Raw genomic sequence first — 25262 nt, forward strand, 5'->3', positions numbered from 1 at the left:
TGCAACTATTATAGGTTCTCAGTTATGTCAACTATTCCTATGAAATCAAGAGAAATACCTAGTAAATAAGATTTCAATATTATTATTTTTCATTATTATATTTTTCAATATTATTTTTTTTTTTCTTTTCAAGATTGTATTTTTTTCTTTTCTATAGCTTTTAAACTATCTTCACATTTGTGTATTCATTTAGAATAGACCAACGAAAAATTGAAAGATTTTGTGGCATCTTTGGTTACAGGTGTACGCTTTGGTCTAACTTGACCTTGGGTGTTAGAGTGGTATTAATCCTGGATACATCTCTGGGGCAGCTATAATACCTGAGCATACTCCAGTCCACTCTTCAGATTTCAGGAAATGTGCTGGTCCAATGGCCCAGTGAAGGCTGACAAGGCATGTTAAAGAAAGATAAAACATGTCAACACTGAAACACAAACTCAAGACATAGCTTATCAAGGACTACATTAAGAGTTTACTGGGTCAAAATCTGAAAATACCAATAGAGCAACAAAATTCTGTTTTTCAGACTTTCAATTCGGTAGTCAAAACATAGTAAGAACTAAAGAAACCTGATAATTCATTGTAGGCATCAGAACCAAAATTAGGGCTATTTTTTCTGTAGTCAATACAATTGGCTCAGCAAGGGCTATATAGGTTTATTGTCACAGGATTTTTTTTTCCTAAAAGAGATGTTTTATTTCAAACTGGAGTTGAAATATGAATATGAAAATCTATATACAGTCTCATTTAACTATAATGTCAATATAACTATGAAATATGAAGCCTCATTCCAGAGTCTTTCTTTAAAACAAGACAGACATTGATTTAAGATTCCAAGTGTAATTTTTGTTTGTTTAGGCCTACATTTTTCACTGCTGAAACAGGACTCTACCAAAGATAAAGGCATACTTCGTACAACTTTAAGTACCTGCCTTTACCTGTAAGTTTTGCTGGCAAAATTGTGTCTGTAAAAGTTGCAAAGATGTGTGGTTCATTCATTGGTGTCACTGCTCTAATATAGGTTCACTTATACTGGCCAGCATGAATCTTCAGAAGTAATCCTCCAAGCTAATTAGATATTGAAATATCTATTTTAGGTAATTGAGATATCTAAGTTAGATATTGAGATATTTTTCTCAGAAAACATTGAGTAGGCATAATACTCATGTACTTGGTGAAAAAAAACAGGTAGTCTCAGTTTTCCCATGCAGAATTATTTTGGTAGGTAAGTGCTAAAATATTCTTGTTGACCTTTGTTAACTAAAGAACACATCTTTTGAATTCAACATGACCTTTCTTATCAAAATGGAGTTAGGTTATATCAAAGAAGATTATCAATTTTAAAAGGTCAAAACAAAATCAAATCGTTTGAAGTACTCAAAATATTTCTGTTGACCTGACCTTTATTGATTTATTCATCCACTCATTTTTGCATGAAAATTGTATGTAAAAATGTTATATCTGAGAAAGTGCTAGTGTTATAAGGTGGGGAAAAAATAAAAATCTTCAAATTTTTTATCAAAGGCTAACGTTTTCTCTTACTTCTGTTCATTGAGATGCACCTTATGTTTGACTGTCAACAAGAAACTGGGAGTTGATTGAAGAGAAAGCAGGTTTTGTGTTGGGGAAATTGAATTACCTAATTTTAGAAGGATTTATGGAAGATAATTAGATGTTTCTGCTTCAGTCATCATGATGAAATTATGGAATATACTTATTAAGCTAGTCTTAGGATTTAAAAATTAAAAATTTTGTTCAAATTTTTGAAAACAAAGGAAATACCTCTCCTTACTACAGTAGTTCCTCAATTAAGTCTTAGTACAGTTATAAAAATAGCATCAAAATCCTCCAATAGGTTTATGGACCATCATCTTATCATTTTGGAGAATACAAAAAAAACCCAAATCTCCCTAATGTTGAGAATTAATATTTTTTTTGTTTGCCACAGTCCAGAAACTATTAATTTATCAATGCCTGCATAGGACAAGAGTGGTCTCTGCTGATATTTGCCTCTGAAAATGTCATACAATCCTACTTCATGCTCCCTCTTCTCCCACACATGATATATATGTTTTTAAATCCTCTTAGGGAATGGATTTTTCACTCTCTAAATTAAGTCAGTGTCCATTTGTTGCTGTTGTTGTTGTGGTGACTACAATGCAAATAAGCATAGTGATAGATATTTTTAGAATCCATAAATCAAGGGAACTATAGCACTGAATAGAAAACATAAGACAATTGTAGAGGTGAGATTGTTGTCCTCCTTGACCCAAATAGCCAGGAACAATTGAGGACCTGTTTTTTCTTATGGGAAGAAGCAACTGATGAGAGCTTCTGTTAGTTGTTGGGTGCAAGTCTGGCTTGTTTACAGGAAAAGTGTTAAATCCTATTTCTCTGAGTGCCACATAATGGGCAGTAAGTCATATCCCTGCTAACAACTCAAAGCCTACCCACTAGGAAATTAATTACAAAAACAGCCTCTAACTTGGTTCCAGCTGAGGCCACCCAAACAGTTTGTCCCCGGCTGTCCTCTGTGGTTTCACTCTACTGTTCTCCTTTCTGCCTTTGCTATCCTTCCCAAGAATGCTGTCTGTTTCCATTACCATAAGCAAGGAGACATTGAATTGCTCCAGCCACCAAAAGGAGTGCCTGGCATGGCTTTCAGCATAGCACGAATCTAGCTAGGAAAGGAAAAGAAAACTTGAAGGAAGTGCAAGTCTGGGTTGTGAGCCACAATTCTGGGCAGCTTCAGAGGAAAGGAGGGGAAAATATTCCTCTTGTGAAGCTGATACTAGGAACTGTACATTTCTGGAAGAATCTGTACAGTGCAAGAGGGTCTGGGTAATAACAGAATTCCCCATCCCTCTGACCTACTTCTCTTATGTGTTTTGGCCCCTTGCCCTCCCTTCAAAGGAAAGCACACGTTCTACTGCTGAGTACATTATTGAGTCTTTGTAACACTTGTCCCTCTGTCTCCATGCACGTACACAGAAAAAATTCATTATCCAGATATGCAACTGGGGCAACATTCTCTGAGGAAATAATATGATGTAAAATTTCCACTGAAGCCATAGTTGAGTGCAGAGTGGGAAGACTCAGTCACGGTTGTTTGAAACTCTCCATGATTCAGGAGAATTTTGCCTTTTCCCTTTTCATTTGCTAGTCTGTGATTATTTGCAGGCATCACAGAGGTTTCTTGACTCAGTATAAACTATTAGTTTGCATTTTATGTTAATGAAAATAAATGAAACTGGTTGGATTAGGGGATGATATTAATGAAAATAGCAAGAAATCTCTGGGAATCTTGCCTTTCAGAAAAATGGTTTCATTTAAACAAAAATGAACCACCACAATAGGAAAATAAAACTCATTGAGTAAAGTGATGTTATAAATAATGCTGATGGGAGATTTTCTCTACAAATAAATGTATGGACAAATTAATGATACAAGAATTTATAAATAGCTCTTCTGGCATTTTATCATCTTTAAATCAGACTAATTTACAGTATGTATGCTGACTGATTTATAGAATTATTTGTACAAGAGGCAGATGGGGACCTAAAAAGTAGGTTTCCTTTAAATATATTGCAGGATGATATCACTTTGTCTTTATTATCAAACTTTGGGGTTTTTTTCGGATAATAAGAATGACAGTCGTTATCTCTAATATATTTGAGGGAGGATGGGGGGTTTCCTGTCTTTCTTTGATCCCATTCACTTGGAAATTTAGGCCTGGATTCTGTATATGCAACAAGCTGAGGGATGTAAAACAGCAACATCAATATCTTTGAAGCCCCCAAATGTATCCGTATATTTTCCTTGGTTTACATGGCACATCTTTATTCTTTAGAAAACCAAATTGAGAAAAGTGACTGAATAAAAAAAGGGGATACTCTTGTTGGTATTCCAGTAAGTGTCATTTTGTTGTGTCATGATTGCTAGCTAACCATTACTGAATTACTGTCCCATAATAAAATGCCACTTGGAATAAAGATTTTTTAGGAGTTACAATATAAATATATATATTGCTATATTGAATTGTGGTAATAGATTAATTTTTGAAGTATTTGTGAAGCCAGACAATGCCTAAAGTCCATTCCATTGATTCAGGTGGGGTGGTGAACTGGATTTCAGTTTAAGAAAATGAATGAAGCAGAAAATACCCTTTAATCCTATTGGATAACCTAAAGATACCCTTTAGTTCATGTCACAGAGGCAAGAGGTGTGTATTCACATCTTGGTAAGAAAGCTTGTGTCCTGAAACACTGCATACCTCATTTTTTAATCATTAGAACGTTACAGAAATGTCCAAACTTCTCAACTAACATTGGAGGGAAATTAAATTGGTCACTGACTGCAAGAATTCAGGAATAGTCTTGTGCTTTGTGGAATACTCTGTGACATATAATGGGATCCGTAATGTACCCAAACCTAAGCTCAGGTATCAACAAAGACAAACAAGGTTGCCTATTATTCTAGGTTGCCTACCAAATTTTGAATTGGAAGACATTCCAAATGAGCTACCCTAGCTTAATATTGCCATTCCTCTTTCACATTAATGGAAACTATGACTGCACAAAGTAAAAAATACATGAAACAAAAAGGGATCCGTTTCCTGGGGAATCTCTTCTTCATATCACTGTTCATATCAGCTGTTTTGCTCTAAAAATACCTACAAATTATTAAGTAATCAAAAAGTTGACAGTGTCTGATCCTTCTCTTTTCATCAGTAATTAAGAGCCTGGCTCTCAATTTCACACTGCGTGCTCAAACTGTTGGAATCCTTTTATGAAGTACCTTTACAGAATTCAGAGTTTAAACCAACTATAATTATCCTTGTGAGGAAAAAAAAAAGTGAATTTAAGAAGTAAAGAAACAATTTTTCAAAGTCTGAGTTTTAGGACAAGATATCATATTTAAGGTCCATATGACTGCTAAATGTGCTGAATTAAAGATGCCAGAGATATCTAATTCACACTGCAAATTAGCTGTAGTATATAGTCATTATGCCAGTTCAATTGAAGCCATTGAAAGGGGAGATAAAATAGAGTGGGATGGTATATGAAGGCCATTTTAACAGTGTGACAGAAGAGTATGATCCTGCATTTTACTGTGCTGTGGAGACACAGATTCTTTTAAACATAGTAAACAGAAGCTGCAACTATTTACCTTATGTTCTGTGCCCATCTTTGGAAAAGACTGAGGCCTAATCTTGTGACTTTCTCACTGGTGAAAGTGCAGCTCCAGAAATGGCCCAGGGTCACTCTGGGGTCTGCTGCAATGTCCTGAGCGAGCTTGCTGGGACTGACCCCTGGGAGCTCTGCCACACAGCAGCACCACAGCTCTGCAAACAGCATCGTCTGCTCTACTGGCCAAGGAACCCATGTAGAAAAACTGCCTTGGGAAGGTCAAGAACTTTTGGATACTATGTGCTAGCCCAATCTGTTCTTCACAGATATTTGCTGGATAAAATGCCTCAGGGAATAGAGACTCTTCCTCCTTTTAAAACCTTTGTGAATCTACAGAAAAGGAATAACAATAAAGACACAAAATAAGTCAAAGGTACATTAGTCATCATACAAATATATGCCTTTTCAAGAGGAATTTTGAAATTGCACTTACAGATTTATATTTTTTTTAAAAATTAAAAAAAAAAAAACAACTATAAATCATATTTCCCTAATGGTTACTGATAGTTTTAAGCTTTACTTCTCACTCTGCCAATTCCCACCTGGGATATCACTCACCTGTTATGACAAGGACCTGCCAGCCCTCCCAGAAGACTCAAGAAGAAAGAAAATGAAAGAGCAACAGAACAACAGAATTGACTAATAATAGTTTAAACACACAGACACGGGGGATATCAACATTCTATGGGCAATCTGTTTACTGGTTTGGGTTGCTTTCTAGACCTAGCAGATCTCATGTAAAACAAGCATTTTACTGGTGATGATACACAACTCTTGTATGAAGTGAACAGATTAAACTATTTATGTTCAACTACTGAAAGCACTCCAGAAATTGATGTCAATGTCAGAAACCTTATTAGTTTTCAGAAGAGGTAGGAAAGCTTCAGCCTAATCACAAGGCTGGAGGTCTTCAGGCTTTTGAGAATGACATCTGAAGGGCATTGAGATTGTTTTCTATAAAAGGAAAGGGCAAATTTCCAGTACATACATAATCACTGGTAGCATTTATGTTGTCATCCTCTCTAAAGCAATAACAAAGTGCACAAATGGTGGATGATTAGAGAGGTCAGTCAAGTGCCCCATTCAGCTGTAATTGTAGAGTTTTCAAAAATTCTTTTGACATCAGAAAATATCATATGTTTTTTTAACCCTGCTTTTTGCTATGATTAGTTAATTCATGCAAAATCAGTGAAGAAACAGAATGGCAAATTAAAACCAGTAGAACACAAATGTCATTTTCCAGTAGTGGTGAGTAATCAGCGAAGTCCATTCACTTTAAAATTACTGCGACCTGCCAACATTTAACCCCACATGCACACGACCTCAGCAAATTTTTGTTTAAAAAATTTACCTCCTTGCAGGTCTCGAAAGTCATTTATAAGAACTGCTGCCCCATGTTTTGCTGCAATCAGTATTCTCTCTTTCCCTGCTCTGCCTAGATCACAAGATTTTTCTGTCTCACAAAGAAAATCTGAACACACTGTTTTACTTAATTAACATCAATTTTGAACTATCATGCCTCATAACATCTGATAATCTTCCTAGTAAGGAAACTATGCTTACTCTTTTAATAGTATTGGAAAATAAATTACATTTTCCACTTAATCATTTTTGTGCCTGGATCTTAAAAAAAAGAGGTTTTGAGTAATAAATGGACATACACTTTCCATTTTTGAAGTGAATTTTCATTAGAGAAGATATAAATTATATAAAATTATATGAACATATAATATACCACAAACCAAATAGGAATTCTCATTTAATTAATATTCCTCAAAACAGGGAATTATTCCAATTACTTGTAATTACTTAAAAGTGGAGGAATCCTTCAGTCCAGGTGTGATTAGAGTTTTCAATCCAGGAACAAGGAAAACAAACCACATGACATCATTCATCACACCAGGTGAAAGTCCTCATTATTTATACACTTTGTTTCACAAATGTGGGAAACTGAAATAGAAGAAATACCTGACAGAAGTGATGTGGATCTGGGGAAGCAAAGAGAGTCCTCTGCTGACTCACCAATGTGAAGGAAAAAAAAACCGAAAACACTCTGATGATGAAAACCTTAAATTTTATGTCACTTCTGTAATTCCAGACCATAAGAGATGAAGCTTCTGGCAGGTTAGAAAAATTTCTCTGTAGTACAGTCCTGGTGACACATCAGTAAGACATTCAGAGCTCAGTGTGAATAATTTGTTCTGTGAAGTTTATTACATAATAGGAAAAAAATGATGTTAAACATATTAGGTTGTAGCTTTGACATGAAAATGTGCTTTCAGCTCACCTAAATTTTAGCACTGAGATTTTTTCATTGATCAGTGAGAATGAGGTAGTTCAACTGATCCCCAGACAAATATTTGTAGCTTCTTAAATGTTGTGATGACACTTAATGTTCGCAGTCATTTCAGTTCTTCAGCTAATGGTTGTTTCGCCTGCCATCAACAACCATTAGGATGGAGTCATAAGCTCTGTGGGAGAGTTAATATCGCTGCCTTGGTTTTTATCTTATTTTATTTTAGGACACCTAGTTTTTTTCCAAGAGCTTTATTTTTCCATTTAGGGTTTCTACAGCAGTTTAGGGTAGGAAAAGGTTTTAAATGTTAATGTCTTGCCTGCTGGAGGCTTTGCATTGTGAATAGTTTCATTGTGCAGCGCATCATCTCACAAAGTTGTTTGGGTTTTCTCTTTTTTTTTTTACAGTGTATGAGGTCAGGGGAAATGCCTCACATACAAAAACACCAGTGGAAGAAAGTGAACTGAAAATTATTGCTGTGACTACTAAAATACATAGCAGAAGTCATACCTCATCAGGGGAAACAAAAACAACCTTTAAGAAATTATTCAGATCTCGCCCAAGTCCTTCCATGTACAATTCTACTTTTCAGTTAGTGAAAACATTTCTTTTCCTTTTATAATAATTATACTTCTGCATGAGACATTTTACATGTGTTATTCACAAAAAAGGAAAATTGAAAATCCCACTGGGACAACCAGGTACAGAAAGCTACATCTGAGTTGATCTTAGTTTGACTGAAGCTCAAATCCATTCTTTCAAAGTAGGAAGGAAAAATAGCTTTCAGTATTTTAGAATTTTCTATAAACACAGGGGACTGTAGGTACATGCATCTCACAACAGGAGTGTTCTGCAGTATGTAACTAAAACAAGTTCTGTTAGAATCCCATACAAGTTCCTTGTGTTCTTTAACTATGTACACCATTAAAAAGTAGTCTAGCAGTTTGACCAGACCTTAATATCTATTCTAATTATATATAGCGTAGTAGATAGTAACCCTTTTCTCTGTGTGTCAACTGTTTTTAACCTGACCATTAAAAAAAAATATTAAGTCAAGGGGTGGGTCTTGCAGATTTCTCTGAGTCTTTGTTATTGCTTCTCCTTCATACAAACAGTTCTGATAGACTCCAAGTCCTCTTGATTGTGCAATATTATGCAATCTCCTTTTCAAGATAAATGGAAAACTGCAAAGCTTCCAGCAATATTTCATTTTGCACAGGCAATCACTGGTTCTAAAATACTCTTTTTTTTCTTATGATGATGATTTATTATCTCTCCTAAGCTACTGGTATAGTTTCCATAGTAAATGGTCTTTGATTTAGCTCATGGTTATCAATGAAAAACCACCTGAAACACAGCAGTGTTTCATATATTGTTTATCAGCCATTTGCCAGTGACACAAGGAACAAGGACTGCAGGTGAAAGGAAAGAGAAATTTAAATACATTATTTTTCATGCCTGTGTTTTCAAGCTGTTTGTCTTATAGAAAAGGGACATGTCCTAAAGCTGATAAATATGACTGACACTGTTAAATACGGAGTGACTTCCGATATTTTCTTTCAGGTTTACAGTAGATCTGACCTCACCAGGTAGCAGCTATGAAGCAGCTATTTCCTGAGATTCTTGTTTTGCACTGTATTTCTCAGCAGGTTCATGGCTCCGCTGCCATCACAAGTTACTGTTAAGTTATCCACTCCATATCCTACATGTACTCAATCTACTGAAAGAGAGCAAAGTACCACTGAGGTGTGAAACAAAAGGAAATCTGATTCCAAATAATTCACTTTTCTTTTTTTTTGCAGCCGGACCCTGCGGGCAGAGATATCTCCATCCGACCAATCCTGGAGCACTGCGAAAACACCCACATGACCATTTGGCTTGGGATTGTCTATGCTTATAAAGGGCTGCTGATGGTAAGCACAGCTTCTTCTGCACAGCACTGACTTCAAGCTGCTATTTACTGATAGGCATGAACTGAATTATATTTGTTTTCCTGATGGCTGGGAGGAAGTAAAAACTGCCTCGAGTGCAACTTCTATGATCAGATCTGCTCTAGTGTTCATTAGACAGTAATATGTGGATACATGCATATGTAAAATAAATAAGACATCAGTAGCGTTTAAGCAGAATATTGTGGATATACCACAAACTTAGAAATTCAGTACTGAAAAGGTAGGTCTATAAATAAGACAACTTTTTAAATAAAGAAGTCAAATCATCCGAATTCCTGCAGATTCTCCAAAAAGGTGGAACTCAGCTGTCTGAGATTTTTGCCTCTTAATTGCTAATATATTTGAGGAATTGTTATGAGATGCAAGATTAATCTGGGACTTGAATCAATATAATCCTTTTTTCACTGAGGCCCATCTCCATAAAAATATTTAGTAACTAAAACAGACCTCAGGAACCAGAGACCCTGAGGCTTGATAGTTAAAAAAAAAAAAAACCCAAACAAAAAACTGTATAGGTGACTATTAGTGATTAAAAGCTCCTGAACCTGAAGGTTTTGAAAACATCTGATATGGACAGCACTGACCAGCAGAACATCCATCTAGAGTTGAGCCCCATCTGGATCCTAAGCCTGACAGACATTAGTCTACACTGCCTGAAGGGGTCAATCTGTTCTGTGCATTTGGAGCATGCTGGTTCATTAGGACACCAGGAAAAGATTGGATCAGCTGCTTCCACGTGGCATGGTTGGTGCTGCTGCCCAGAGGGGGCTGCTGGTGCCTGGAGTCCTCTTCTTCCCTCTCCCCTGTGAACGACTGCTCTGATGAGTCCTGCTGCTTTTCATGTTGCTTTTTTCAGGCTGAAAAATCTTTAAATATCCAATGTGAGGTTAGGAAGGGAGAGAAGTTTTGTTTCTCTAAATTCTAAACAGTTGCTTTGTGGTCAGGCCACTCTGCCACGGTGGGGCCTTCAAGCAAGGAGGCATCAAGTGTCTCCAGGCCCCAGGTAAGAGCTCTGATCCTTGAGCTACTAGCCAAATGGAAGCCTTCTCAGCTTTCCATTTAATAAAGAAAAAGATTAGGAAAAAAAAAAAAAAAAAAGGAAAAAAAAGATAACTTTAGGTGTCGATGCCTCCTTTTTAGAGAATGTCCAAGTAGGAAATAAAGAGCTAGGACATACATGCTCTCTCCAAAGGGATCAGGAATTAAGAGAGATTCCACACCTCAGCATCGCTTACTGGTTGGTCAGCTCGAGGTGGCTCTGGATGCACATTAACCCTGGCATGTAGCACAGCATCAAGGAATTTGTGTCCTGAAGGGAGCCACAAGCTGAGAGCTGTGACATTGACCAGCACTAACACAGTAAAATTCAAACAACTGGTAGGACTTTTTGTTTTTTAAATAACTTCATCAGTGTTTTCAGTTAAAATATTTCAAATATATATTCTCTGGCAACTTTCTTAGAGCTTTCGAGTTTGAATGGTGTTAGTAGTCAAACTGTTTGGGTTCTCACTAGTCCTTTGCCCTAGATTGTTTTGTCAGCATGTATGTTAGGCTGTTTTCTACAAGATATGTGACTCTCTTTAAGTCTGTAATGACATTTGCAAACTTATTTTGCAAGTGCCATTACATTATTAGACAATAATATATGCATATATGCATTAAACAATAATATATGCATATATGTGCATATATGTAGATGTAAAGTACTCAATTCACTATTGAATTTCTTGGCTTGTAGTATATCTATAATATTCAGATTTATTTTGCGTATGCCATTACTCACTAATTTCAGACACACAGTTTTTCATAACCACCAGTGAAATACACACTCTTTATTACTCCAGTGCCCTCTTAACACACAAATCACTACATATTAAAAAGGAAGATACTCATCTGAATAATTTAAATAATTGCTATGAGTGAATGAGTGATATGAGGACAACAGAATTGATGCATTTTATCTCATCACCAAAGACATTTCTGTACACTACACATAGTTTGCCTTCAGAAAAAATAAAAGTAGAATGTCTCATGTTACTGTATCATTTTATAAAGGTTTAGATAATATAAAATGTGATTTTTAATAATAAAACATATCTAATCTAACATGCTATATACTAAAGAGCTAGTATTGCTAATTACATCACAGTGCAATATTTAAGGTGAAATGGCTTTTATTGGGCCAAAATTATTTACTCTGACCTCTTATCTCAAAATGGGAATATAAAAAATTGGATTGACTTTAAAAAGTTCCTTTCTTTTTTGTCTTGAAGTAAAAGCAATACTGTCCATTCTGATGTCTTGAATGCACTGATGCAGCGAATAAATCACTCAGGGTAGGGCAGAGCAAAGAAGGGCAGGAAAGGGCAGGGAAGGAAAAGAATGGCAAAATAATGAAGGCATTACTTAAAGGGATACACTGGTTCCCTCTTCATTAAAGTAAGCAAACTCTGAAAGTCAGATTCACAATTCTTCAATTGCCTCTGAAGCTACGTGAGGAAATGCTTACTCTGCATGAAAGCTTCTCAGTTATTAGATTCAGATTCCTCAGGTGACTAGAGAATAACAGGAAAATTACCATACTAAATTTTGCCTTTACCATTTAGTAATCTTCTTAATTACCAATGTATTAGTCTTCTCCATGCATAAAGGATTCACATACATATTAGTTCCTCCATACATAGAGGATTCACTGTTTTCTCCCATCTCAAGCTCAGCTCCAAAAAGGCTGCATACAAGTTCAAGGTCTGTGTACATGCTCACCATCACAGAATTACAGAATCCATTAGGCTGAGAAAGGCTTCTGAGGTCAAGTCCAACATATGCCTGAAAACCAGCATGTCAACTAGTTAGTTGCATTATTTTGATTTTTCATGAGGAAGACATAGTTGAAAAGCACCTTTCTTTCATATATTCCAAAGGATAATAGAAAACACACCGTCTTAAACTTGCTGGTGGTGCATTATTAGGGAGTGCACTAACATCTTTCTGAGGGGTATGAATTATTTGTCTCATCTCAGCCAGAACAATAGTGGACTGGACTCCTAGAATGCTTTGTTTATTAATCACACACACATTAGTCTTGTCTACTGTTTCATTCCTCTCTTCCTGATAATTCTTGTTGTTAACATTAGACTCAAGATGTGCATACATTGGAAGTTTCATTGTGTCCCTGACATCTTATTACAGGTACCTGTTATTCAGCTATTTAGAAACAGGCTTTTGAGGAAAAATTTTATTTCAAGCTTGACTGTTGCTTGCTGTATGAAATCCTATTTTTTCCCTGTGTTAATTGAGGGGGATTTAAGCCATAACTAATAATAGTGGCCACTTCTTATACACTGTTTTTAATGTGTTGTCCTCAGCTAACTTTGCCAAGAATTAAAATATCAGTGTTTCATGACTGAGATAGGAAAAAAAATAATGCATATTCATCATGAGATTTGATAAATGTCACTAAGAATAAGAAATTTATTTTCTTCTAACTATTCATATTCCAACATTTCACTATAGTTGATATACTGCTCAACACAGCTCTGTTTAGAAGCCAAAGAAAATATTAATTCAACTCAAATAGATCCTTGGGATAATGTTCAATCTTAATTTAAAGTCTGAAAGAATCCTCTGCTTCCTAAGGCTCACTAACTGCTAAACTGAATTTGTCTTACTTCCAAGCCTTGATTTTTGGTGCGTCTTGCATATATGCTGTCCCTCTTACTCTAAAATGACCTGATATCCTTATTTCTAGGCAAATTTCCTTGCATTCAGCGAAATTTCTGTGATAGCTCTAAAGACTCTTTCTGTGAGTTGTCTAACATACTTACCCTCTGCTTCTTCTGCATCATTTTCAGCCATATTATTTTCTCCTTCAAGTCAATGTACATATCTGGAACAGCTTAAGTTAGAATTTTTTTTAAACTATCTTCTTTTTTAGTAGTTTCTCATTAATAGCTATATGTTGATATCCATCACCTAGATTTCAATCACTTTAAATTTGTTGTATTGATTTTATAGCATTCTGTATTTAAATAATGATACTGTGCAGTATTAAGATAAACACTACTGGGAAGTCCATGTATCCTTCATGAATGTAATTACCTTTATTCAGTCTTGCAAACTCACTTTAAAAAATAATAGCAATTTGAATTATATTGCTATCACTTTTTTTTTTTCCTACTTATTGGCTGAGTTCATGTGTCAGCCATTTCATTAATTTGCTTAGGATAGAAATTACGGTAATAGTTCTGTAATCACTGGGGGTGTTCCACTTTCTCTTTTCCCATATGGCCTCTTTGTATCTTAAGTGCCGCTGCCAGAATTCAATAAATAACAACAATTAAGCCCAGCAGTCCAGACTACTTCTAAATCAATTCTTAAAACTACTGCATGTAAGTTACAGGATCTCTGTGATTACAGCAGCTTGTCTTGACAGAGTTTTCAAGAGCTCTCTCTTACTGCTGGAATAAGCTGCACTTCACTGTTTTGGCAAGATGTGAATGGACTCTTCTACCTCTATGTAAATATAGGACAAAACCCCTTGTTAAGCACATCTTACCATGCATCATCGCTATTGAATTTGTCATCTCCCAAGGAATGAATCTTTATTACGATTCATTCTTCTCAACTAGCACTTTTATAAATCTTTATGAATTCTGTTAATGCTGCTAGCCATTCATTTACTACTATGCATTTAACTTACCTCTATTTTAGATCCTTGATTCATAATGATTATTATGAATTTCCTCTTTTTAACTTTTGTTACATTCTGCCCAGTCTTTGGCCAATTTTATTGCTTGTTCCTTTTACATTCCGCAACCACCAAAATATTTTTTAAGGTAAGAATAGCTTTTTTATACATATGCAGCTTAGGACAGATCATTTACAGTGCATACACAAACTTTCCATTGCTATTTGTAAATATACCTTGTTGCTACCCCTCTCCCTCTCCAGTGGTTTCCTTTGCTTTGTTGGCTAATACATAAACATTACTTTCCCATTTTTTTCATGCACTTGGAAGTAGATTTTCAAAAAAGGGAGTTAGGTACCATGGTTTAGAACTTGGGTTCCAATCAGTGCCGTGCAGCCCAGTCTTCAGTCAGCACTTGGTGTTCTTGCCTCAGCAGGCAGAAGGGGAAGCAGATGCTGGTTCTGTGACAGGCACCAGTTTGCAAATATCCAGCAGAAATCTTGGTTATTGACAGCATTTAGGTACCTACAGGTGGTACTGAGGGATGGTCTGGCTGTCCTTGATGGATGTTGGATGTGGCTTCTCACTACTGCTCCAGCTGAAGCCCTCTGTGTGTGTCGAGCCCAGGAGCTGGGTATGAACAGCACAGCTGTGGTGTGCAACACATGCTCCTCCTTTTACTATTTTGCTGTTATTTTATATTTACTCAATAAAAGCTGGATGTTAAAAAATGCTTTTTTTGTCACTAAGGAAAGGGAAGCAGTGGAGCAGCTCATCCAGAGAGTTTGATCAGCCTTTGTCCTTAAAAGGTTCCAGAACCAGACTGGATAAAAGTATGAACCTGAACTGAAATCACATCTGAGCCTGCTTTTTGAGCAGGAGGTTGCACTAGATTATTTCCTCAAGTTCCTCCCAATTATCTTATGAGATTATATCAACCATATTATTAATTACTTTATAAAATTAATAAATTTTATGTGTAGAAAAATCAAATAGTTTTCAGATTGTGTTAAAATTCCCCAATGTTTTCTGATAATACCTTTGATTTTTAACACATATATTTGCATTCTTTCTAAATTCCCTTCATGATCAAAAAGAGAACTCAGAATAAGGACCTACCCCATCAATTAACCTACATGATTCCAACTTTTATATATGGTGGATCCCATCTGTCACATCTTACAGTAATTAGAGAGGAAGATAGTTAAGCTTTTTGGTGGCAGAAAGTAGTTTATAGTGGTACCAGATATTTATTATTTCTTCAATAAAATATGGACAGTATTGTAGCATCCAAAGCCACATTTCCATATGGCTTTGTTGTATAAATTTTTCCCTAATATGACCATAAGGAAACTTGCAATATATTTTTGAAATGTTGCAGATAGTGAGTGCAGTATTCCCTTACATGTCTCTTGGCATCAGTTTTTGTATAGCAGAAATTGATTTAAACTGTAGCACACACTGGCTTTTAGCAGAGGTGCTTCACCTCTTTACAGAGCTGTGATTGTGGTAATCTTATACCAAAGACAATAAAAAGCTATTCCAAATGGATATTTGCTAATGACCAGTTGTGTATTTGTTTCAATTGAGTTAGTATAATTGTTTCATGACTAAGCAAAATTCTCATGCAAAAAGTCAGATGTACTGTGAATGGAAAGAGAGGAAAATATTTTATTGACCTGTTGGTTTGAGAAGCTGGAAAGTGAAATCTGGATGCTTGTTAGTGTTCAGAGCTTTGTGCAGCTGCTTTTCTGTCTTGCAGGAGGAATAAAGGGTTTTGCCAAGACCTTTAAGAAGAAAGTCCTTCAGCTGAATAGCTAAATATGCATATCTTGCAATTAAAATCAATACTTAACTCTTGTCCTAATGCTCAATAGAAATATTAAGCTTCCCTTTAGTAATGTCTATCCAGAGCAGCTCTGTGAAAATTAACTAAATACACAGCTGACTTATAGCAGATCGGGGGAGTGAGTAATGGTTTAACATCAGATTGTACTGACAGTGAATTTAGGAGACCTACAAGAGAATAGTTTGTCTTTCAGTTTTCTAACCTTACTCATTGTACATGTAATTAAAATTTTTAAAAAGTCAATTTTCTATGCATCTTCCTGAAAGCTGCACAATTCTCCAGTGAAAACATGAAAACCAAAATTCCTTTTTTTTTTTTTAATTGAAAAATATCTGCAGCCATTTCACTGAGATAAAACTGTGCCTGTGCCTGTGATTTAATGAATGAACATGAGTAGAGAAACACACAATTCAAGCTTCACAGTTATTTCAGGCTGAAAGGTCTTTAAGGGGGCCAGGAGGGGAAGTCTCACAGTAATCTAGCTAGAAGAAACAAAACCAAAACAAACAAAAATCTCCAGATGTAAAATCTTTGAAGAAAGGACTTGCTGTTATTTTTTTTTATGTGGTACTCAGCAGGTCTCCAATCCACAAGCAAACAGGGTCAGTGCTACTACAACACAGCACTTAGCTGCAAAGCTGCAGCTAATTCAAATATATAATCTTTTCAAAGCTATATCCCCCAGTTATTGGCAACCATAACTTCTGACAAGACTGGAGATTTTTCCTCTGGTATTTCTCTGCTCTTGTCATATATCTTCAGTGTAATTTTCTCTATCTTCCTTTCCTAATACTGTTCATAACTTAAGCTGGCATGACTTTGAAATTAAGCATTTAAAAATGGTTTAAAGGAAGTACATGGCAATGGAGGTGAATAAGTAATTCCTTTCCTGTCATGTGGCAGTCTGTGCAATCCAATAGCAAATCTGGCACTTGGTTGCATTAATATATGTTGTGGATCTGAGCAATTGTTCCTGTGTTTAGGAGTAATTCTCATGCATAAGATTTAAAATTAACTAGCTGGTAGAGTTTTTAAAAAACAGTGTTAAAAGTTTTTCAATAGTGCAACTACAAACACTTTTATTTTATTCCCATGTATGAAAATTTGGTCAGTACAAGATTTTTTAAAATTAAAGTTTGCCTGTTGAATTTAAACACAAGTATAATATTCTCCATACCCCTATTATGCCTCTAACATTTTAATGCAGATTTCTTTTATTACATCTTTAATCATAGTGATACAATCCCATTGTCTACAGTTACTGTTTTCCCCAAATTCATAGAGTGGTTTTCTCACAGCCTTTTTAGGTGCACAGACAACACAGCCTAAACCTACCATACCAGCAGCTGCAAAGGTAATACTCTAAATCAGTGCCAAATGGAAGCTGCCTACCCTCAGACACAAGATGAAACAAACCAGTCCTGCCTGTACAGCTGCCCCTATCTTCTGAGAAAATCCAAACCAATATTTTATGGCACTTTCTACATCAAGAAGATATGTGTATTAGACTACTAAAATTGAAGAAGGCTTTAAGTTCATGAATAGCAGTGTAGGAAGGCTTCCTGTCTGCATTCTCAGTGTCATTGGTTGAGATCCAAAAAGGACTAAAATTATGCCATTAGGCTTGACAGTAGGCTGAGGTGTCCTTAAATTTTAGACGACAGCTTTCTATAGGGGAATGTGCATCCCTGAGTTATTCAAACTGCTTTGGAGATGTGTGGGGTCCATCAGAAGCCAGGATGGGAATTGTAGCTGGTGTAAAGCAGTGGGGACAGATGTGTCCTACACCTCTCTGAATCCAGCACTACAGCACTGCTAGGAGCTGCCTGCCTCCATCCCAGTGTGTATTTATGCACGCCTTCTCTAAAGAGTCTTTAATCAAAATTCTCAGCAGAGATCAGAACTAACATCCCACGTAAGTCCCCAATTAATTAAGACAGTCGCTCTCTCATTACATAAAATCCAGCAGCTCTGAAAGAAGTTTGAGAGCTCTTTCTGAGGCCAGACTCTGCTCTGGGGTTAGGGAGCACATCTCCCTAATTTTGCTGTGTTCTCCAAACATGAAGCTATGCAGTGCTCATCACCAGCATCATTGTCTTGAATGAAGATGTCTGCTGATGCATTTTGTGTGGGGTCCAAGCCAGCAGACAGTCTTGAGAAGCCTTTACCAGCTTGAACCCTCTAGGAGCAATAGGAGGAGAGACATCTGCATCCCAGCAGGCAGCCTAAAAATATCAAATAGTCCTTAAATTCCACAGCAGCCTCAAGAATTAGGTCCCCCCAAGCATAATTTGAAATGTAATTTTATTATCTGGGGAAGATGAATGTTTATGTACCAGGAGTAAAGAGGAGCTGAACTAGGTACTATGAATCTGTGTTTTTAGCTGTAGCTCCCAAGTCTCATATTCAAAAGTTGTCAAGGAATCACAGAAATCCGGCCCTTTCACTAGCAGTGTCTGCACCCCATTCCTCAACCAAGCCATTTTACAGGATTTTTCCAAGGGATTTACAGGATTTTTACAGTCATAAAGCTGAATCTTTCATGTGTGCATGTTGTCTAAGCCTCAGGAAGGGGTAAAATAGGAAGGACAGGAGAAGGAAAAGCAAATCATTGTGTTCCCTCAGGAAGGCTTTATCTCAGAGGAGAAACCTATCAGGCCCACAGAGCCCTGCAGGAATCTGCACCAGGCAAACAGGGAGCACCTCTGCAGTCACCACTGCCCTGGCAGCAGGATGCAGAAAACTCTCAGCTTTTATCCATGTTTGAGTCTCAAAGATGAGCTGTGACTTTTAGAAAAGGAGGTCTCTCTTCCTGAGGAAAGCATTTTACCCAAAATGCTAATAAAAATTTAAAAAAATGCTCCCATATTTATAATGTCTCATTCTGAGGAAACTCACTTCCTGCAAGAGCTTCTCCCGTTCTTTAGTTACCATAAAAATAAACATATTTCCTTTTGTCCAAAAGATATTTAACCATTTCCCATGTTGTTCTCAATTATAAATGAGAATGGGCTAAATCATAACCCCCATAACACTCTTCAAACAATCTTTTTTCCATTATAATTGATCTTTTAGATCATTTTATAACCACCTCAGCTATAAATTCATCCCCATTATTTGTAATAAGTGCTGGCCTCATGTAAGTATGCTGGCTGTTTTCCCAGAATAATCCTTTTGGAATAGAATCTGTTCATACTGGGGGAAGTGGAGGCGAGTGAGGGATGACCTACAACCCTAAAGATCTTATTAATAATTAACCATAGTATGAAAAGATAGAAATGTTCTCCAGAGTTAATCAGGGTCTCATCTCTTTAAAAAGGTGATGTAGAAATACAGACAAGGATTCCTTCTCTCCTTCAAAACAGCTCAGCCTAGACCAGCCTGTTTGTCAGTTCAGGGCTGGCAAAATGTAAATTTTCAGCAGAACTGAGTAGTGCAACACCAGGAGTGTAGGGAGTGGAGAACAGGCAACCACTGAGACGGTGAGGTTTGGGGGGGAACAGGTTCGTGCCCTGAAAAAAGGTACCACTACTGTGTGTCCCCCCACCCCGTGCACCCAGCTGAACACAGTGACAATTTGCTTCTGCAGAGCCTGAAAAGGAGCCTGTACATTCCTGCTCTGCCTGTGCACAGTGCCAGACCCAGCAGCAAAGGAGTGCTGCCTGCATCCTTCCCTATTGAAGGGATTTCCTTATTTACCAGAGGGGCTCTGATATGTACCAGAAGATGAGCTGTTGCTCCGGCACAAAGCTTGATAAGGGGCTCGCTCACCTCAGCTGCTCTGCCTGAATGGCTGAGACCCCTTGCTGACCCAGGTAGCTGTCCACAGACCCTTTAAGAGCATCCTCTTCCCATGCTCTGCCTGCAGCAGAAATTCATAGGCTGCTGGGAAGATGAGGAGGAGAGGCAATGGGTCAGAGTGAGTGTGGGCTCTAGTCCTACTAAAAGAGATTAAACTGAAGAGACAGGACTGCAACAACGAGGCAATGGAGTGCCCCGAACAGGGCTGTCTCCTGCAGCATCATGTAGAGGGATAGGGTGGGAATGTTGCTGAGAAACACTTGGGTGGGGATTGCAGGGGCAACTACTTCTGCTGCTGCTTGGAAGGACCACCTCCGGCAACATATCTCGCTAGGGATTGCAGCAGTGATGGCAGCACTGGAAAGTGGTTGAGCAAATGGTTCTACATCCCTTGCCTGGACTGGGAAGCCCCTGCAGCCTGGCATTCTCCATGGGCTGAGAGTAGATGCCTAATCTGCCAAAGCCTTCCAGCCAGCTCTGCTCGGGAACACGAGGCAGGGTAACGTGTGCTGTAGGCAAGAGAATGCAATAAGCCAGCAGGGAGGGCAGGGCTGGGAGCTCAGCAGCATGTCCTGGTTGGAAGTGCCTGGATGAGTAGGTAGGTGGCTGCAGCCTGCCTGTGGGAGTGCAAAGTAGCTGAGTCACAGTGGTTGGCTTCGCTGCCATTGTTCTTTGAGATTAAAACTAGGCAAATAATCAAGGAAACTTACATTACTAGCATCCCAGTGTTACTACAACTTGGGTTGAAACCCAAGTTTGGAAACCAAACATGAATCTGCCATTTCCCTACTCTATTTTGCTTGTCTAGCAACCAAATACTGTTCTTCCAGCCCAAGTTATTTGCCATAGGAAAAAAAGCAAATAAACAGAAGAATAAGAGGTAGACTATGTTAGATAACAGCAATTAATCCCCTAAATGGCATCACCATTGACCTCCAATTTCCTGGATTGCAGGATATTATCTCCATGACATGGCAATGGACAAATGTGCTGGTCCAGGGGGAAGGCTACTAAGGTGAATGGGAATACATGTTTGTTCTTTTTTCTTCAGTGTCCCTGCACTGTGATCAGAAAAAAGCTAGAAAACATAGAAACTGTATCCTGTACCTTAGTGGTAGTTCCTCTCTCTGTCCTTACCTTCCATCCAATACCTTCTGCTGTCTGTCATTCTTCCCAAGGCACCATGCACTCCTACAGGGCTTTGCTGAGACTGTAGGCTGGGTTACCTATTTACAACATCTTCAGTTCGTTTAGGCTTTTACTGCATTGCCAGAACTCCTCTGAGGAATGCAAGAGGAAGAAAATAATTGTCTGCAGCAGTTCATGTTGCAGAAAAATCTAATTAAATTTCAAGGGATGGAGATGGCTTCCTTCCAGTAAAGGCTTTCCCCTGCTGAATTGCAAAAGCATATTGCAAATACAAAGGGGCTAAAATTTAAAAATACACCAAAGGAAAAAAGCAAACAAAAAATTGCCACAAGAATGTTTTATGCCAAAAATCATTAGACAACTGCAATTGAAGGGCCATTACCAACTCCCACTATAATAAAAGACATTATAATTGTAATCTGAACAACTCGGGTGACACTTTCTACATTGTATATTTATCTCTCATTGGACATATCTTGGCACTGCTGCTTATTAATGTAGGTGATAATCATGTCATGAATAGCTAGATTGATAAGAATATATTGGGAACAGCTGCTAAAAATAGCTAATAAAACAATGCACATTATATCTTTAGTAAAATCCTTGAAAAGAAACAGGAAGGACAGTCTTTAAAAACTATTTAAAATATAAAATAAAGATAACCATAGCATTTAGAAAAATGTGTTCCAATCAGGACTAATTTTAAGTTTCACATTTTTCTTGTTAGAGCAGGAATCTGTCCTAGTGAGCAAAACAAAACACATAGGCAATTAGATATTGAGGAAAAAGATAGGTGTATATCTCTGAATTGTAATATTGCCTATATTTGTCAAGTTGGAAAACATGCCTGTTTTAAATTAGTGCTTTTTCTGGATGACAGCAAATTCTTCTTAAAACTATCATTTCTCCTTCTTTTACCATTTCAGTTATTTGGGTGTTTCCTCGCCTGGGAGACACGAAATGTCAGCATTCCTGCTTTGAACGACAGCAAGTACATTGGAATGAGTGTATACAACGTGGGGATAATGTGCATTATTGGTGCTGCTGTTTCATTCCTTACTCGGGACCAACCCAATGTGCAGTTCTGCATCGTTGCTTTAGTCATAATATTCTGCAGCACCATTACTCTCTGCCTTGTGTTTGTACCTAAGGTAGGTGAATTTGTTTTGCATAGATCTGGATATTTGCCTGCTGTTTTGCAATTATGATGTAATATGTAGGTGTTTATCACCTTTTCAAGTGCAGGGGATGTCTATGAATTCTTAACCAAGCCCAGCCATAAATGCTTCTCTCCAGACCCTAAAGGAAAAACGAAGCTTCACGACGTTTTGGAGAAAATATGAATACATGAACTTCTAATGTCTGTATTTCTACTGAAATTGTGACTGGGGAAACAAAAGTTGTTTTTTGTAGTTTCAGTGGAATAGTCTCTATTTTCACCTTTCAGGAAATTTTTGGAAATTGTGGAGATGTAATTGGAGATTCAGGGAAGACAGGTCCTGTTGTCTACTCTGCCATGTTTCTTCTCTTCCCTCTTTTTGGTTATAGGTACCAGTTATAGGTACCAAAGGAATGGCATAAATATGTCACTAGGGAGTTTAAGGTTGGATATTAGGAAAAGGTTCTTCTCAAAGGATGATTGGAAACTGGCATGGGATAGCCAGGGAAGTGGTAACAGGACCAGCCTGACATACTTCAAGAAGCATTTGAACAATGTTCTTGGGCACTTATTGTGATCCTTGGGGTGTTCCTGTGCCAGGCCAGGAGCTGCACTTCAGTGATCCTAATGGGTCCCTTCCCAGGATATTCTAAGATTGTTACATAACCTAAACAAGATTATCAAGCTCTGTGTTTCTATACCTACAAAATAGTAAGATCTTTTTTAGTTCACTAGCATGATAAGAGATCGATTGTGTTGAAACCTCTAAGTATTCATTTATGGTGGTACAATAGGCTTTGTCAGTACCTCAGAGGAAAAGTGTATGTATGCTGCAAATGCTGACACTGGAGTTATGTTTATTAATGGTATATTAAAGGACTAAGTGAGGCACAGACTGGGAAACACGTGCTTTCATTTCCTTTTGCTCTTTTGGGCTCTGAGGACAGGTTCATTGTGCCTTGTTGAAAGAATCAAGAAGATACTTACAGAGGGCTGGAACTTGATCATTTCCCTTGCTGAGTTAAGCTTTAGACATGAATATCTCAAATGAAGGGAAAACTGGTTTTATGTAAGCTTACTTAGCAAAGCCTAAAGTACTGTGGAATGCATTCCATGTTTTGAAGTAAAATGTTCAATTGTATTCATTTTAAGTGGCTTGCATAAACATCTTATTACCCCAAATTAAATGCATATGCAGCTGGACGTTTGAAAAATTTCAAAGGAAAAATGTAGGTCTTTTTGCCTCTATAATCTGTTTTTAGATTTTTCAAGTCTGTATTTATAAGAGGCTCTTTATTAGACCACGTTCAATCAATGTATTGAGCAAATTGTTGTCAGTAGATTCTAGTGCTACGTGGCAACCCCTCTACTGGGGGACCAAGTATTATGTGTGCAAAAGAAGCAAGAGAAATAAGCTAATGAACTTATCTCAAAGTGTAGCCACTGAAAGAAATTAGAGGTGCAGACTAACAATAGAAGCTGATTTGTGATCTGCAAAAAAAAGCAAAGTAATTCATTCTCCAGGACTGAATAATAGGATGTTTTGCAAGTTTTGCAATTCACTTCTCAAATATTAAAAAGCCATACAGACATGTATAGTCATATTTTTGTTCTGAATCTTAGGGAAGAACCACAGCTTTGTTCTAAATTGAGGGAACATTCACAAACACAGCAATAGAGTGTACTTTGAAACACTACATGATTTAAGTGGGTAAGACATATGAAAATGCATATTAAAACTCCTGTGCCAAAAATACCTCCAAAGAATGTCAGAACTCTCTTCAAAGAGAATTATTAATGCTATCCATGCCCTTTGCCCCTTTGTTTTCACGCTCTTTTGCCCATCCTTCTCTTCTCTTGTCACAGGCTGTGAAATTACTTTTCTGATTCCTTTTTTAACCCATTCCTCTGATCTTCTTTTAAACCCCAATTACCCTACTCTCATTTTTTCATCAGTTCTTTTTTACTCAAAATACAAACATGACCCATAGCACCCTATCATGAAGTCCTTAACCTCTTTCCATCTATTGTCAGGTTTCCAAATGCTTAGATATTTAGCAATAAAATTCATCACTGGATAAGGTACAAAAAAAGATGTTGAAGCAGGGTCTGGAATGCAGCACTTCCAATGTACATGGGAGTGTTTTCACAGCTGTAGAGTTCTTCTAGCACTCACATATATATTGTTCTACATCTCCTTTGGCCATGTTGCACCACAACTGGCAAATACTCCCCTCAGCCTGCTCAGGTTTCACAATATTTCCTCTGGACACTACAGATTATATCCAACACTACCTAGTTTGTGCATCTAGGTAAGATGTTACTGTGAGACAGGCACCAAATTTCTCCCCTCAAGCAATTCTGTTGTAAATTAGCACAATCTTGGCAACTTAGCTATATTTATAGTCAAGACTAAAGCCTGTTGCTCATCAAGCATAGAGGATGATAATGAAGACCTGGAAGAATGCACTTTCTCATTTATTAAGCTGACCAGACAGATGCAAGCAGTAATGTGGTTCTGAGCCAGGTGATCCTCTACTTCTCTGCTATACCAAGTGAAGTGCATTCCTTTTAACTAATCTTCAGCAGTCTCCTGGGTCAACAGTGCTGAACTCCAATTTTACCCCACAACCATTTTAAGTATGCAACTACTCAACAATGCAGACACACCAAGGAATGAAACATGACACTTTCCCCTTCCTTCTTGTCAGCTCTACTAATCTTATTTACTTATAACATGGCAATTACTATACTTGTCCAGTTAAATGTCCACTTCTTCCATTGCCATAGTACCATTCTATTTTGTTCAGTACCAAGTGCCTCAGAAAAAACATGAGGAAAATCCCATAGCAGAATAAGAGATATCAGAGGAAAAAATGCTCATTACTCTCTTCATTTAACAGTACAAATGTTGATAGCATTATACTGCATTGTATTAACATTAACTGTACACATTCTTGTTATCCAATCAAAAGCTTTTGAAACACTGTTAAAAGTATTATACATTTCTGTATTCAAGGGTATCTTGTAGAAGTTATCTGCAGAATTCAAACACCTATTATGTATGTTTTTCCTGTTATAAATTAATTGCAATGAGTAATTATCTTTTCAAGGACCAAGATGTCTATGGTACTTTTCAGCATACTCTTCACTTCTTTAGAAGAAAAAATCCTAATATAG

At 37.2% G+C, this 25262-nt stretch overlaps 1 protein-coding gene across 2 annotated transcripts in view; it reads left to right on the top strand.

Moving 5' to 3' along the window:
- Positions 1 to 25262, top strand: part of GABBR2 (gamma-aminobutyric acid type B receptor subunit 2) — a 450589-nt gene that overhangs the window by 403958 nt on the left and 21369 nt on the right. For both annotated transcript variants that reach the window (XM_085573703.1, XM_085573704.1), the window contains 2 exons: positions 9288 to 9398; positions 21850 to 22074. In XM_085573703.1, coding sequence (XP_085429829.1) covers positions 9288 to 9398; positions 21850 to 22074 — 336 coding nt within the window. The remainder of the gene's footprint in view (positions 1 to 9287; positions 9399 to 21849; positions 22075 to 25262) is intronic.

Source organism: Lonchura striata, chromosome 2, assembly GCF_050655825.1.
Source record: "Lonchura striata isolate lonStrDom1 chromosome 2, ASM5065582v1, whole genome shotgun sequence".
Lineage (NCBI taxonomy): Eukaryota > Metazoa > Chordata > Aves > Passeriformes > Estrildidae > Lonchura > Lonchura striata.